This window comes from Esox lucius, chromosome 17 (genome assembly GCF_011004845.1).
Source record: "Esox lucius isolate fEsoLuc1 chromosome 17, fEsoLuc1.pri, whole genome shotgun sequence".
NCBI lineage: Eukaryota > Metazoa > Chordata > Actinopteri > Esociformes > Esocidae > Esox > Esox lucius.
This window is the reverse complement of record NC_047585.1, coordinates 30230348-30246244: the sequence shown is the minus strand read 5'-3', so window position 1 is coordinate 30246244 and position 15897 is coordinate 30230348. Positions and strand designations below refer to the sequence as shown.

Genomic DNA, 15897 nt, shown 5'->3' with positions numbered 1-15897 from the left:
AGAAAACATGAGTTCTTCCATTTAGCTGTGCTGCTGTGACAGTTGTTTTGGTGTTCCCATTTACTTAGATGTTGTAATCATTTTATCTGGCCTATGAGGGCCATGAGTAGAGGTTTGGCTCTGCAGTCCTGCAGCCCCTGAGCACTTTTAGCCTACGAAACACTGGACATTGGTCATTGCAATAGAGCCCTCAAACTCAACCCTGGACCTCAAGCCCAGTTCCACTCCTTTTTTTGATTGCATCCCTCTAACCATTTATAAAGGGTTGGTGCAATTAATGATGAGGTAGAATATAGAAAACCAGCAGGTTCTGACCCTTGTTGGGTAAGAGTTGAATCCTGTTGCATGTTTTATAGCGTCATCTTTCTGGGATTTGAGTACTTGCGGTTGCTATTTAGAGCTATACAGTGGCTAGAATTCAAGCAGTTCCATTTGAGATAAAATGTTGACTTTTTAACAGTGCTTGAAATGGGTTTTAACTCACCTGAGCAACTGAAAATAGACAGTACCCACCAATCCAAATTATTTTAGTTGAGGTCAATTGTTTCTCTCGAAACTTTGCCTAACCATTAATGATTTGTGCCCAAGTAAACATGGATGGACCCTTTTAAGGAACAATATAAAACATCAGAGAAGTGTTTTTTAAATGCTAACAATTTCTAGGAGAGGATCTTCAGACACGCTGCCTGATTCTGCATCGCCCACTTTTATACAAACTCTGGTAACTATGCCCTGTGAAACTTATCCTTAGCATTTGTCTTTAATTGGTGCCCTAGTGATGTACAGTATGCCCAAGGACATGGCACATATGTTACTTTAAGGACCGGCAGGATTGAACCTGCTCCTACAGGTTACTGCTGGATATATTAAGGTGCTACTAATGGCAGTGTTAACATACACGTGCAGGATAGACTAAGCTTAATTGGAATGAAAAACCCACAAGAATAACTCTCCATTAGGTAACCTCTCTTTATTACCTTGTGAAGGGATCATGGTCTCAGACAGCTGGTGTAGATTCTTTAATCCAGCCTACAATTTACCATCACTTTATCGGAAGCATTGGACTGTAAAAATGTCTATTAAATAAAACATTTGTTGGTATAAAGGAATAAAAATATATAAATGCAACCTGCGTTCAACGATTTTACTTAGTTGCTGCCTGGTACAGTTGAAATCAGGATTCATCGGTTTTGCTACTCATCATTGAAGGTGATCATCTGCCAATTACAGACCGTTACAATGCAGAACTGAAGTCATGTAAGGACCTTAGCGAGGATGCCAAGCACACAGACATGCTTCCCAGGTGAGAAAAATACCTACCACTCAACAAAGGCTTTTATCACACCTGATTGGATAATGGAAACTGGCCTTTATCTGTCTTCACAGCTTACAGTTAAGTGTACTTTTTGGACCAAAGGGAATCAACACAGGCTCACATGTGATGATGTAGTGTCACTGAAAGCAGGTCGTTTTGAGTGCTTTTCACAATTTACCCATCAAAACCGCTACTGTTGTAACGTATTGTCAATGTGTTAAGGCTGGTGAGTTTTCAGGCTTGATGGAACACACCTCATTGGTTCTCTAATCTATTCGAGGGACCCTTACACATTTCACAGTTTTGTCATATCTCTGAAGTAGCTAACCCTATTCACTTATTAAAGGTTTTGTTCATCTGTTGACAAGTTGAATCAGGTGCGCTTGCTCTAAAATAGATCAAATACGTGGAACAACTTGGGGTTCCCTATTGGAAGTTTGACACATTATTTTAAGGTTTTCAACCATAGTTGGCACTGCATGGCAATGATACACTGACATTGTAATGTTTTGTATTTTTGCATTAATGCCTCCAGTCCATGTAATTATGATTTAAGTTGAGTTTCAGTGTGTTGGTGAAATGTATTCAGCATATTTTCATTTGTTAATTAACAAACATGACAAAGATAACTAAGAGATTTGATGGCAAACATCAATCTAGACTTTTTGTGCCAATTTATTCAAAATGAAAGCTCATCTCATGTACTTAACCATTAAGCCCCTTTTCCATTACACTTCAATTTGAGCTCAGCTGCATATGTGTCCTTTTATATATTTTTTTCAACTTGATTGGATTCCACTTGTGGCAAAATCAATCATTGGACAATATTTAGAAAAGAACACACATGTCTATATAATCCCCATACTTGACAATGCATGTCTGAGCAAAACCCAAGCCATGAAATTAAGGTAGACCTTCAAGATAGAATTGTGTATGAGAAAAAAGGTTGCCTGGTCTGAAACTTACATTTTTAAACCTGAATGCCAAATGTTACATCTGGTGAAAACAAAGTAACGCTCATCACCTGGCAAATAATCGTGGTGGGTTTATCATGCTATGGAGATGGTTCTCAGCAGCAGGTTCTGGGAGACTGGCGAGGGCTGAGCGAAGGATGAACAGGGCAAAATTCAGAGGTCCTTAAGAAAACCTGAGCACGCAGGACCTTAGACTTGGGTGAAGATTCGTCTTTCAGCATGGCAACAATCCAAAGCATGCAGTCTAGACAAAACTGGAGTGGCTTTAAGATGAATATGTGAATGTCCTTCAGTGGCCCAGCCAAAGCTTGGACATTAACTCCATTGAACATCTGTGAGGAAACCTGAAGAATTCACAGTTCAGCAACGCTCCCCATCCAATGTCACAGAGCTTAAGATCTACAAGGAAGAATTAAAGAAACAACTTAAATGTGCAAAGCTGCTAGAGGCAGACCTAACAAGACTCAAAGTTGTTATTGCTGCGAAAGGTGCAAAGTACAAAATAAAAAATAATATTTAAATATCAAGTGCTGCGTGATAGACAATAGTTCGGTTATATATATATATTTTTTATTTAGAATACATTTCTAGAATCTTGTTTTTGCTTTGACGTTATGAGAAGATTGGTAGTAAAACATAATAGAATTAATTATAAATTAAGTCTATAACACAACCTGAATATAATATACAGCTCAGGCACCTTTTTTTTTCCTTTCCAAAAAAGTCAATAAGGAAGGTTTTGAGTGAGGAACAGAAGGGTTAAAATTAAGAGACCACTGCAAATTGAACGCTTCAGTTCCACAAAACACGCTGTGTTCACGTTTAGGGCTGCAACTAACTATTTTAATAATTGATTAGTCTGTTCATTACTATGATTATTCGGTTATAAGAAAACATACATTCCAGCATTAAATACATAGAAATTGTAATTTTTAAAACAGTAATGTTTTAAGTGTTTCCTGTCACTTGCAAAGACACATACTATTCTATAAATATACAAAAGTCACCCATCTACTGTAAACATATTGAACACACACAAGTTTCCTGTTCTCTTATGTGATTTTAATGAGAATCTTCAAGTCCTAATGACAATTTTTGTAATCGATTAATCTGCTGAATATAATTGTTTTTGTTTACAAACAGGATGCTTGTTTTAGTTTTTTTGGTGTTCAGGTAGGTTTGAGTAGTGTATATGTTTTTAAAATTGTACAGTTATGTTAGATATTTTAAGTGGTATATATTTAATGTTTAGATTATGTAATGAATGATTGACATATCTAATCTAAGAGCTAGCAGGGTGAAAGATCTGTTGTTTTGTCACTCAGCAAGGCAGTTAATCCTCACTCAGTTTAAATTGTAATTTGTTTCTCAGTCAACATACCTGGTAAAGCTATGGTATGAAAAATAAATAAACTAAAAAGAAAATATTTATTTGGCTATTTAAAGAAAACCATACCAGAGATTGCTGTTTTGTCTTGGCCCAGAGTCTCTATTCCGGTGAGGAACAATATAAACTTCTGAAACAGTGTAAATCGTTAACGCTGAGATGCATGAGGCGGACATTCATTCATGCAACAATGGGAATTGATGTCCGCTAGAATAAAATCAAGTTTGTTGTTTTGAAGTGCCTTTGTTCTAGTTATACTGCAAACGGATGTTTCAGTTTCACAAAGTGGATTCTAAGTGTTTTAAGAGGCACCCCAGGGATTTTGTTTTTAACAAATTGGTCACAAACCCCCCCCCCCCAACCCTTTTCACTCTCCTCCACGAATAAACTTTAAGGTGTTTGTTAGGGTGGGGGTGGGAATTGGGAGGGGTGTTCAGAAGGGACAACTTCCAAAGGAATGACAGGGCCCTTTCACAGGGCCTCGGACATATCCCCTAAAACTTATCTTCCCTCCATTGTTTTCTGATTCCCTCTGCCATGAGCCTTTTGTTGCAACTCTTTGCCTTGCTATTACTATTACTGGTCAAACTTTGGCTTGTGGCCGGTGATATCTCTGGTGTTTTAAAATCAGTGGGACTGTCTCCAGGGAAAACTCCTCACCACAGGGACAATCACATTGCTTTTTCCTAGCCACTTGTTTTAATGGACTAACAAGTACATTCTGCAAATAGTTGAGATAAACTGTCACATTGGGGTGTTTTAGCTGTGTTCACAGGTCAAGGGTACTCCAGATGATTTGAGGCCATGTTGTTGAGACAGCTTATCCATTTCAAGTTGTTTTCATTTTTGGTTGCCCTTGTCTGACCATATTGTCCACTTGGCGATAGTAACAGATTTTTCCCCATGTGAATGGGGAAGTGTGTTTTTCTGTGTTTGTGTTTTAGGTGAAGTTGGGAGTTAGGGTTGCCACTACGGTTAGGTTTAGGGGAGAGGGAAAATAGGGTTAGGTTTAGGGGAGAGGGAAAATAGGGAACTTGTGTGTATGATTTTGCGAAAGGAGGCTGGAATTGTGCAGCTAGGCGTGGCAAGGATTATATACAACTGTTTATCTTTCCCTTTGATGTTAGGTTCTTCTTGTCTCCTTTAAATATTTGCAAACATAATGAAGTTTTATCACTTGTTGACTCCTTGATATACTTCAGAGCTTTCCGGTTACCTCAACAGAGAAACCAAGCCTGGTTCAAAGTGAACTGACTCTGGACAATTTATTTTAACTGTTCACCTCTAAAATATTATTTAATTCCAATGTCTGAGTCAATTCTGCAATTTACTAAAGTCTACTAATTCTTCCCTTCTTACAGTACATGTTTTGCCTTAGTGGATGAGTATAATGTTTTAAACATACTGTACCATTACTTTGTAAAACATCAAGCGTGACTGTTGCTAGGGTTTTATTTTACATCAAATTACATCTCTTGTATGTACAGACACATTATAAAACCAGTTGTTTGGATCGTCGACGCTTAGCAGCATTCCAAGCCTTGTTGTTTTCAGCCCCAGATGATGTTTGCTCAGCCCTGACTGTTTTGGGTGCTGATATCAGATGAACTTGGTTGTTTCAAGTTGGGATGTTGCAACTAAAGGGGCTCTACATAGTGGGATTTGTTGCGGTATTGTTTCTGAAAATAATAATTTCATGTTATAATGTTTACATGGTCAACTTTTTATACAAACGTTTCTGATCATCACATCCAATTATAATTTTTGTGTAAAAAGTGTATTTGTATTTATTGTAATATAATTCATGAGAAAATAAACACCCTCATTGGAGCCCTACTAAGAAGAACAGGGCCAACTAAATGCCTACTAAAGACGCACAGCCGATCTGAGAGGAACAACACTGGGTGAGAAGGTCACGCTGTACAACTGCAGAAGACAAGCCACTGTCAAGACAGAAAATGTATCCACTTGCTGAGCAAACCAAAGTACGATAAAACTGGAAGCAGAGATTCTGAAGCGGCTGGCCGCATTCGCTACTTCCCAGAAAGACAGCATGGTCCTGCCGAGCCTGCTGCTTATAGCACACCTTCTGAAGGGAAGAGCGCCATGCTACAATACCTGCGGAGACACCTGAAGGCTGAGATGCTGTCCTGGTACAGGTTCAGCCCGTAGGGAAAGGGCTAGGGTGTTTCACGAGTGAAGCTTCTTAGAGACAGATTCAATGAGAGCCTAATTATACCAGTTCATTAGACTAACCAAAGGGTGTTTTAAACCGAAGAGTGTCTCTGGCCACATATCAGAGATGTTAGTATTAGACTGGTGCAGACTGACTGGCGGATCCTGTCAGAGCCCCCACCAAGAAAGGTAGAGTTTCCTCTGATCAGTACCGGTCTGTTGTTTGGAATTTGAATCATCTGGGTTGTGGATGTTAAGTTCAGGTATGTTTTGCTAACCATTTACCTACATTTTGGTTGGATGTCACCTTTGAAGAAACCTCCCCCGCACACTTGTTGACGGAGTAGTAAGTGTTGTGTTTGCCAATTTCTTTCTACTTAATTTACTCTTTTAATTGGAACACTGCAAGTGCTTACTGATATAGAAAACCCATGACTCAGCTTTTATACCAGTGGGTTTAAAACAGGCCACGATAGTTGCATATTGTCTAAATGACCATTGTTCATTCATTTTGTAGCTGTGAAATGCTTTGACAAGTAAGTTAGGGCCCAGACCAATACCATCACCCTGGCAATTTGCCCTACTCTAATTAGCAGACTGCATCTATAGCTCTACAGATCTTTAATGCTCTCCATACTGCCCAATCCTATGTATTTGATTACTTATGTAAGTATGCTCTTCATCAATTGAGCTTAGCGGTACATTACCGTAGTGGCCTTCAAGATTATCAGTACGATTAGGGCCCCTGGACTGAGCCCCTTCCAACTTGGTCCTGGATTATCTGAAGAGCCATGATGAGGGTAGGCAACAACACATCCTCTACACTAATTCCTCGACATGGGGCCCTTCAGGGGTGACTGATTATACTGCCTTTTCTGACTGTGTAGCTGTACAGGACTCACACACCATCAACATTGCCGACGACACGGTCATGCTAACCCTGACCAATGATGGCGTTGATGTTGAGGTCGTAGACGTGGCCGTGTTGCGCCAGGACGACAATTTCTCCCTCATAATCAGAAAGCCAAAGGTGGTGGACAACAGGAAATGGAGAGACAGGAACGCCCCATCCACATCGACGGGGGTGGAGTGGACCTTGACGGGAGCGCCAGGTTTTTCGATCATAGAAATGATCATGGTCTATGTGTGTGTTTTTGGACCTAAACACATTCTGGATTTTAAATGTTATTTTCCTTTAAGCTCTCTGGATGTCTGGATCACAATGCGGCCTGTCTTCTCTCAGGAAGTTTATCCAAGCAGCTGTGTATACTGTGTAGCCTAATGGAAACCAGCTGCAGTTGTGTAAAGGCTTGTCCAGTATGTACTCACTAGAGTACATAAACAGGGCAATGATGGTCCAGCCTGCTCTGACATGGGTGGAAAGTCTCCTGTGATTACAGACTCGGATTATATAGGTGTAACTTACAGTAGGCAAAGAGGGTAAGTCTTAGGTGGATGTAGCTTATCAGAGCTAGCAGTCAACCATTAAAAAGGTCATTAAAAACTTACAGTATAAATAGACTTGCCCCAAATAAATAGTGTTCCATTAAATGTCCATAAACAATAACTAGTAATGCTACATAGTTGTAGAAAGGTCTAGAACTCTCTTCTCGTTTTCTCACTTTTGAGGACCCAAGCTCAAGGACATATTGTGAAATACAGCTCCGGAAAAAATTAAGATACCACTGCACCTTTTTCTTTCCAAGTTCCTTTCAAAAGTTGAAAAGGAAGGTTTTGAGTGAGGAACAGAAGGGTTAAAATTTAGAGACTACTGCAAATTGAATGCTTCTGTTCTTCACTCAAAACCTTCTTTTTCAACATTTTTGGAAAGGAAAGAAAAAGTGCAGTGTTCTCTTAATATTTTCCGGAGCTATATATCAAGAAATGCAGAATTTACATTGAAATGCTTTTTAAATAAGCTAATAATCAAACGATAAGTCTTAATAATATGTCATTTTTATTATAACTGTAAAGTAAATATGATCAGTAGAAAATTGGCACCATTTCATGTGGTCTGCTGTACGTTCTCTGAGCAACCCACTGGTACTATTTAACTGCATGAAAAAGTCTCTGCTATCAACACCTTTTAAGATCGAGGGTATTGCCTCTCTGTGACCAACACTTTTATAGGATTCTATGAATGCATAATTTGTTTTTAATGCAAAGCACAGCTAGGGGAAAGTCACTTGGGTTAGCTATTAGGCTAACAACATGGGCTATGTGACAGTCCAAAGACGAGGATCTGGATAAACATTTGACAATAGACATTTATTGACGGATGAATGCACCCACTGGTTGGGTGGCATGGGGTGTCAAATGCCATCCTAAAAAAATTCTAGCCACCCCAGTTGTCAGGTGTGTCTGCTACAGTATACTCCTATTTCATTTTATTGAATTATATTTTTTCTACTTTAGTTGTTAATCTCTATGGTAACCCTTTCCAATAACCCCCCCCCCCCCCCCCCCCCCCCCCCCGTGAAATGGTTGAGTCCCTGAGTCCACCTGCTCCTGGCACCATGTAGCTCCCCCTCCGAGTGATACGATAATCATACACTAATCCATTGTGGTGGCGTACAGAGCCAAAATTATGAAAATTGTGTCTGTGTCCAAATATTTCTAGACCTAACTGTATATCAAAAAAGTGTTTGTTTGATTGGTTTTACAGTAGTTAAACCACAAGCAGGATACTCTAAAACGGGAATTCTGAACCACACATTGTTTAACTTTAACTATACATACATTGCTTCTGCTGTTGCCATCACAAATACTAGAGTGCTTAACTTACGAATTTCTGGTTAATAAATCAGTTGATTATTTTTCTGGTCAGAGCTCTGATGAGTTTTCCTTGTGTGCCTTTTATGCTTGCTAAGTGGTGGCAAAGGACTGTCCCCCTATATTGTTTGTTTTTCATCCACTCTAACCTGCTAATTTATTTCATTCCCCTGATTTCATTTCAATTCTTTAAAGGATAGTTCATCCAAAAATCATATACAGTGGGGGAAATGACCCCCTGCTCATTTTGTATGTTTGCCCACTGAAAAAGAAATTATCATTCTATAATTTTAATGGTAGGTTTATTTGAACAGTGAGACAGAATAACAACAACAAAATCCAGAAAAACGCATGTCAAAAATTTAATAAACTGATTTACATTTTAATGAGTGAAATAAGTATTTCATCCCCCAGAGCTTTTAGATTACTTTCATATTAAAAGGCATTAGTAAACAAATATGAATATTCTATAATCAGTTGAACACCCATTTGCGGGATCAGTCATTGTAGAGTTTACATAGCTGGCCAAAAAACTGAATTTGCATTTTAACTTATCGGTTTTGTACAGCGCCTTTGGAAAGGGTTTCTAAATTATTTCTTTCTACTTCAATATGATTGGGCTACATCTCTACATTACACGCTAAAGGTCTGTCAGATATTCGTTCCAAATAATCTAACAACCCTTAATTTTCCAGATCTGTCTGTTTATCTGAACATTACCCAAAATCGAAAGATGTGTTAACCTTTTCTATTATTTGTTTTATTCATTTTTTTTTATTGCTTCAAAACTAAATGGCAATTTCTCAAAAAGGGTATTGACATTGTTGTATATAAAAATCAAGATATTTGCAGATTTTCGCGCGCACATTAATAAAGTAGTCTGATGTTTTGCTCCACAACCACCAACATTGTCAAAACGTTGCAGAAACCCCAGGCACACAAACGCACGTTTGCAATCGTGAACACCCACAAAAAAAAGTTTTACACGCGCGAACGTAACTTGATAATTAGGGACACCAGCAATTGATTTTCTAATTTATTTATTTATATAATCTAAGTTATAGAAAAATTGTGATCATACACCTGTACTCTTAGTTTAAGTCAATGTCGTCCGCAGTGGATGCAATATTCTGAGATGCAAAGCAAGCAGAGTCACATTGTCTACCTGTATGGGTGGAGAGGTGGTTGCGTCAAATGCATATCATCATCCATCGGCAGAGTGCTTCCCAGCACACCTTTTCTCCTTAAATATCGTGAGTTATTCCATATAATGTTTTATCTTGAAGGCAGCCCATGTTACAGCTATCTAACAAATAGTTTTCAGTGCAACTCTTCTCGGCTGTGTTGTTATATTTGACAAATAAACTTATCGCTAGAAAGATTCGTCGAGGAGATAACTAAATCACCTTTAAATGAGTGGCTAATATAGATACACATTTTTTAACAATTAAAACTTGCACTTCGTCAGTCTTTAAACTGCTTATGCGCGTCCATGTTTTCTCACATGATGATCACATACAACTTAGGCGCTCAATTGTTATTTTGGTTCAAATACCGACGTTTTTAAAACATTAAATAAAAAAAACAAGCATGCAGCCTGTCATAATTATTTCGCGCACCTATTCTTTTTCAATTGAAGTAATCCAAGAGTAATCATAATTATTTTCAAAAGTATCTGTAATCCGATGGCAATATTTTAGTTGGTAACGTAAGGGTTGTTTTGTAACCCGTGACTCCCCAACTCTGTTTACATACCCTTATCGCAAAGCTGCATAAGGGTGATCAATATGTATGTACTGGTCACGTAGTAGACCATAACTCAACTATGTTATTTATTGCAAGAACATTTGTGCATTTACTTGAAAGGGGAAGTAGGTTACACAAGAATTTTCAACACCTCAAAGTTTTGTTACTTTTAAAAACCCAATGCAAATATTATATTTCCAAACTGTCTCACCCCAAGTCCCATTTTAAACATTACATATATACAAAAGTTATATTAGAGAACACATTTTGATATCGCACAGGTGGGTTGAGGAAGATCATAACACAAAGTAACAGGACACCAACAACTTAATAAACGTTTTATTAGTTATATTGGTGATTATTAGTTATTATTCTATGTGTAATGATTGGTAAATCCATAGAAATGTTTTGGATTAAATCCTTTAAGAAAAGCGTTGACAAAATATTTTTATTGTATTGTAAATATTCTTGTTCCTCCTTTTATTAGTGAGCAATGAAACAACCTGTATATCCAATCATATTTTAATCAGTTTATATATTTTTTACTTAACAGTAATTATGGTACAGTATTTTCTAACATTACTCATAAGACGGAATCTATTCCAAATGTAGTTTCCAATTAAATCTGACAGTTGTAACATTTTAAGAAGTATTACCAGGCCTCCATTTATCATACAGTTAAGGTATTGACATATCTTCCACCACAGCATTTCTCTCTAGAGTTACTTTTAGCCTGCATTCTGAACATCAGTTACCTTTTATCATTGACTGTGTAAGCGGAGTGGTGCAGTATGCATTTTTTAAGGTACTGTAATTGTCTCTACTGCATAAGTTTTGATCTGCTTAACGTCAGTGGGTTCCTTGGCACAGCCCTAGTCTAGTTATATATAGTGCTGTGCTGTGGGCACGGAAGGAAATTGATCCTGGGGCTGTGGTGGCTGGGAGAGTGAAGGCTGTGAGAGGACACTTCCTTCCCAGACTGATTGAGCACTTTCTGGGGAACTGTCTGGGCAGTGATGGGGGTGGAGAAGTGTCTGGTGGAGGGGACATTTTTATGTAGCCAAAGTGGTGGTGGCGGGGTGTTTTCACACAACTCCAGTTTGGTAAACAACGTGGAAAGGCAGGCGACTCGTTGATAGCATGTGTGACATTCCTTCATCTCATCTCAACCTCTCCCATTGCCTTCTGCAGTCTCTGGTTCTCCCCCTATTCCAAGCTGGCCTTGGATGACCTGGTATGTCATTTAGTCCTTTATCTTCTGCTCTTATTTGTCAGTAGTAAAGCATTGATGGGTTAGTCCACATTTAAATCTCAATTTGGTGCTATATGGTGTCTTGCGAAAGTTTTCAGATTCCTGACTAATTCTCTCATACTACTGAGTTACAAACTGCGCAATAAAATGTAATTCCTTTTTACTTAAAACACTGAGTTATTGTAAGGGACATTGGCCTCATGTTGGGAAATATTTTACCCGTAATTAAATTGTATAAATAGTTATGCAAAATGTTGCTTACATTATTAGTAATTAAAGTTTGGTAGAGTCAATTTCTACTGAAACAACAGCTGTAGATCTTTTGATAATTGTGTACCGTTGTGATTTCGGCTCATACCTCTTGTCAGAGTGATTTCGGCTCATACTTCTTGTCAGAGTGATTTCGGCTCATACTTCTTGTCAGAGTGATTTCGGCTCATACTTCTTGGCAGATCTGCGCCTAGTTGTTTAGGTTGGTTAGACAACACTTGCGTACCACACTTTTCAAATAGTGCCACTGATTCTCCCTGAGATTGAGAGCAGAGCTAAGACTGGGCCATCAACGTTGCTTGCACTGCTAAAAGATTAATTTTGTCCCAAGGATATGTTTTTAGCAGACTAAAGCAGGTTACCTTGTGGTACTTCCCTGATTTTTACTCTATCCATTTTTCATTCAATATTTACAAGATGCCCAATCCCTGCTGATAAGAAGCGTCAGCATGAGGCTTCCACCACTGTACTTCAATGTATAAAGATGGTGTGTGTTGAGGCATGGACCTTGTAAGGCTTGTGCACTTTCCTTCCTCTCCCAGTACAGTCCAGTTCTATGCAGAACTCTTAGTGGTGGAACAGTGCAGCGTTACTCCACTCCCAGGCACTGAACTCTGTATCTCCTTCAAAATGATTGTTGGCATCTCTGTGGCTTCTCTCACAAGTCTCCATGATGTTTGTGTTTTGAGGGACAACTTTTTCTTGTCAGTGCCAGCATACACTTTTATTAATCTGTCTGTACTTATTGGAGTATGCAAAGTCCACAAGACCATTTTCTTTCCATTTTCCTAATTTTGACATTTGTTTTACTTTACTTAGGAATGCTCTTTTGTCTTTATTTTCCTTCAGATTCACATTTTGACCGATTTATCCTTCAACCATGATTCACTCACTATCCACCAATGTTCCTGTTAAATTATTAATTCATAAATCTAGGTTACATAGCAAGCATCACCATCCACACTGACCAATACAAATTTTTGCTAATCTTTTCTCAAATGAAAGTAACTGAAGAGTTCTTGTCCCTGATCTTTTTATGTATTGGTTTTCCTACTGTCTCATTTTCTCTGCTGCTCGGTGGTTTTCTGTCAGCTTCTTGTCTTGTCCTACCTGAATAAACAGGTGTTGAATACCCTAACCCTACATTGCTATCTTATACAGTACCTTTTGTATAACTGTAGCAGCCCTGAGTTGATCATTTTCCTTACCCAGTTTACCATTTGAACATGGTTTTGTACCATAGTTGATGCTACCCAGGCACAGAAAGTTCATGGTATTTCATAGACAACTTCAGTTTCCCTGTTTGGGAACTTATGGTCTTGAGCTTGGTTTGTGATTTCAACACCCCAGTCAGCTAGCTCAACATACCGAATACCCATCCCAGCCTAGCTTGTACCCAGTATCAAAGGCTTGGCTTGAGTTTTTAATGTATATTAAGAGAACCCTTACCATTCATCAAAGCTTGTGCACAGTTTCAATGAGGAAATTGTGACTGGTGGACCCACACGCAACTGAGGCCTATGTGAGATTTTTGAAGTCAGATAAAAACATTGTTACTGGCTGTGATCATGACACACCGAAGTTATACATTTTAAAAGTTATGTTACTAATATATAGCCTATATTGAAGCTTGAGGTTTAAAGTTGTGAAATACCTATCAGATTGGAAAAGAAGATGTTCATGGGTTTAGGTTTCCTGCATAACTGGGCTTGCTGGGAGCATAGGCTCATTTGTACTGTGGCACAATGTCTATTCAACCCGTCCTCGGTGTACCTCCGATGTTTCACAGTTTAGTGGTACTGATTATTAATGGCTTGGTGATTGGTTGATGTGTTGAATGTGGTAGCTCCGGAATATATAAAATGCATGAAACAGGTGGGTGTCTCTTGAGAAGAAGAATCAGAATCACTGCTGTAGAACAACTGATCATCCACAGCAGACAGCATGTCACTATCAGAAGTAAAACTACAGCCTGCTACTGTGTCTTATAAAGGTAGAGGAATGGCCGACAGACATTCTGTCCAGAAAGAATGTTCTGCAAACTCCGAGCCTCTTTTTCCATTTCTGTTTTCAGTGGAACGTCTAATGAAAACGATGAAGTTGAGGGGATGGAAGGTGATCATTCTTAACAGGCAGTGGAGTGGAGATCTAATCAACAAGAGTTACCTACAGCACACAGTATAGCCGTTTATCTTTTCATATCCCACCCAGCCAAAGACCCACTTTTCTGTGCACACCCTATACGTGTGATTGCCTGTTAACCTTGAGAGACTATGACATTCCATTTCTAAAATCGCATCCATGGCTCCAGTAATGAATTGTTCACCTATCCTTGTAACTCCAGTGATCGTGGTGTTGGACTCATTTTCTTTGGTTGAACACAGAATGCTGGGTTTAGAACCACCCTTGAAATGTTTTCATGTTATAATCCCTTGATTGGTTCCGTATAATCAATTTCTCTAAAAGTAGAATTCCTTTTTTAGGTTATCAGACTGCTGTGTTTGCTTTCATTGGTCTGATATGAATTGGGGGCGGGGGGCTGCTTTCCAAATGTCTGGAAATCATTACTGATTCCTGACAATTCATGAATTAATCTGTGAACCCATGCGCTTTATTTCAATTCGTTTAGACCAAGTGGGTTAGGGTTTGACGCAGTGCAGTTGAGACTTGGGGCGATGCTGTGATGTTTCCACAACCACCAACTCCAGTAATGGAAAATTCCAAGCTGTGAATTGAGAATGAAACAAAAGTGTTAAAGGTCTCCTCTGAGGTATTCTGGTTTTCAAGTCTTTCCCCTCACTTTTCCTGACAGCATTTTTTATGTCAGCATTTCTAACGTTTCTTTCACTAGTGGCCCTCAGCCCCCAGCTCTCATGCGCCTGCTTGACTTACTTCATTTTAAACCAACATTACCTTAGCCCACCCAGACTACACAACTAGGTTGTTTAGTGAGTGTGTGTGTGTATGTGTCCACTGACATAGTGACTTGAAAGCTTACCCCTTGTGTCTCTGGATAGTTTTTCTCCCCGTTTTTGGGGATTATAGCTTGAAGGGGAAAGGGTAACGGAACAAGATGTCCTTTGATAGCCTAGAGATGTGTTGCATCACAGACTGTTGGTCTGGGAACACTGACCAGGATTTCTGGGGTCAAGCCGATGCAAACACCGGTAGCAATTCATTTTCTGTGTGATGACTGAGTTTACTTATGCTTTTGTCCACTTTCAGTTCATTCAACTAAAGAATTGTCTGTCAAGACTACTTTTTTGTAGATCACAAAGTCCCACTGGGACTCAAATCTGTCTAAGGCTTTATCCTATACCAGTCATGTGACTACACAGAAATATAAAACCAAACACTATTCTCAACATTTTGTTTTATGTTTGCTTAGTAGACCTGTGTTACTTTTTACATACAATATTTTAGCAGAACGTCAATTACATTATATATATATATATATATACACATATACACACACATATATATATATATATATATATATATATACACATATACACATATATATATATACACATATACACATATATATATATATATACACATATACACACACATATATATATATGTGTATGTATATGTATATTAAAATGCATTTATTGTAATTAGGTTTTAGATTCATAAAGCAAATGATGTATATTGTATACTATGGATTCCTTTTAGTGACCGTGTGTGTGTGTGTGTGTGTGTGTGCGCGCGCGCATTTGGTTGAGCAAGAAAAGGACAAATAACAAAAGCACAAACATTTTAATTTTTTGTAACTAAGGACAGGTTTTGCAAGTGTGTATACCAGCAGGACGTAGGCAAATTTTAATTGAGAACATGCCAGAAACAGTATCTAATGTTTTTTGAAAGGATTCTAGTTGGGGGAGGAAAAGACAGGGAGCTAGGAAAAGAGGAAAGTGGAGGAAGTCTAGGAAAGGAGGAAAGGAAGCTAGGAACAGAAAGGACTGGTGATAGTGAGTACAGTATTTATTCAGAAAAACTAAAA

At 38.5% G+C, this 15897-nt stretch overlaps 1 protein-coding gene across 2 annotated transcripts in view; it reads left to right on the top strand.

Moving 5' to 3' along the window:
- LOC105017034 (low-density lipoprotein receptor-related protein 1) overlaps positions 1-15897 on the top strand; it is a 156828-nt gene that overhangs the window by 13410 nt on the left and 127521 nt on the right. The window contains exon 1 of one of the 2 annotated variants that reach the window (XM_029114187.2): positions 9724-9876. The exons of the other annotated variant lie outside the window; for it this stretch is intronic. Coding sequence (XP_028970020.2) covers positions 9744-9876 — 133 coding nt within the window. The 5' untranslated portion in view covers positions 9724-9743. Of the gene's footprint in view, positions 1-9723; positions 9877-15897 lie in introns of those variants that run through there. 2 annotated transcript variants of the gene reach the window in all.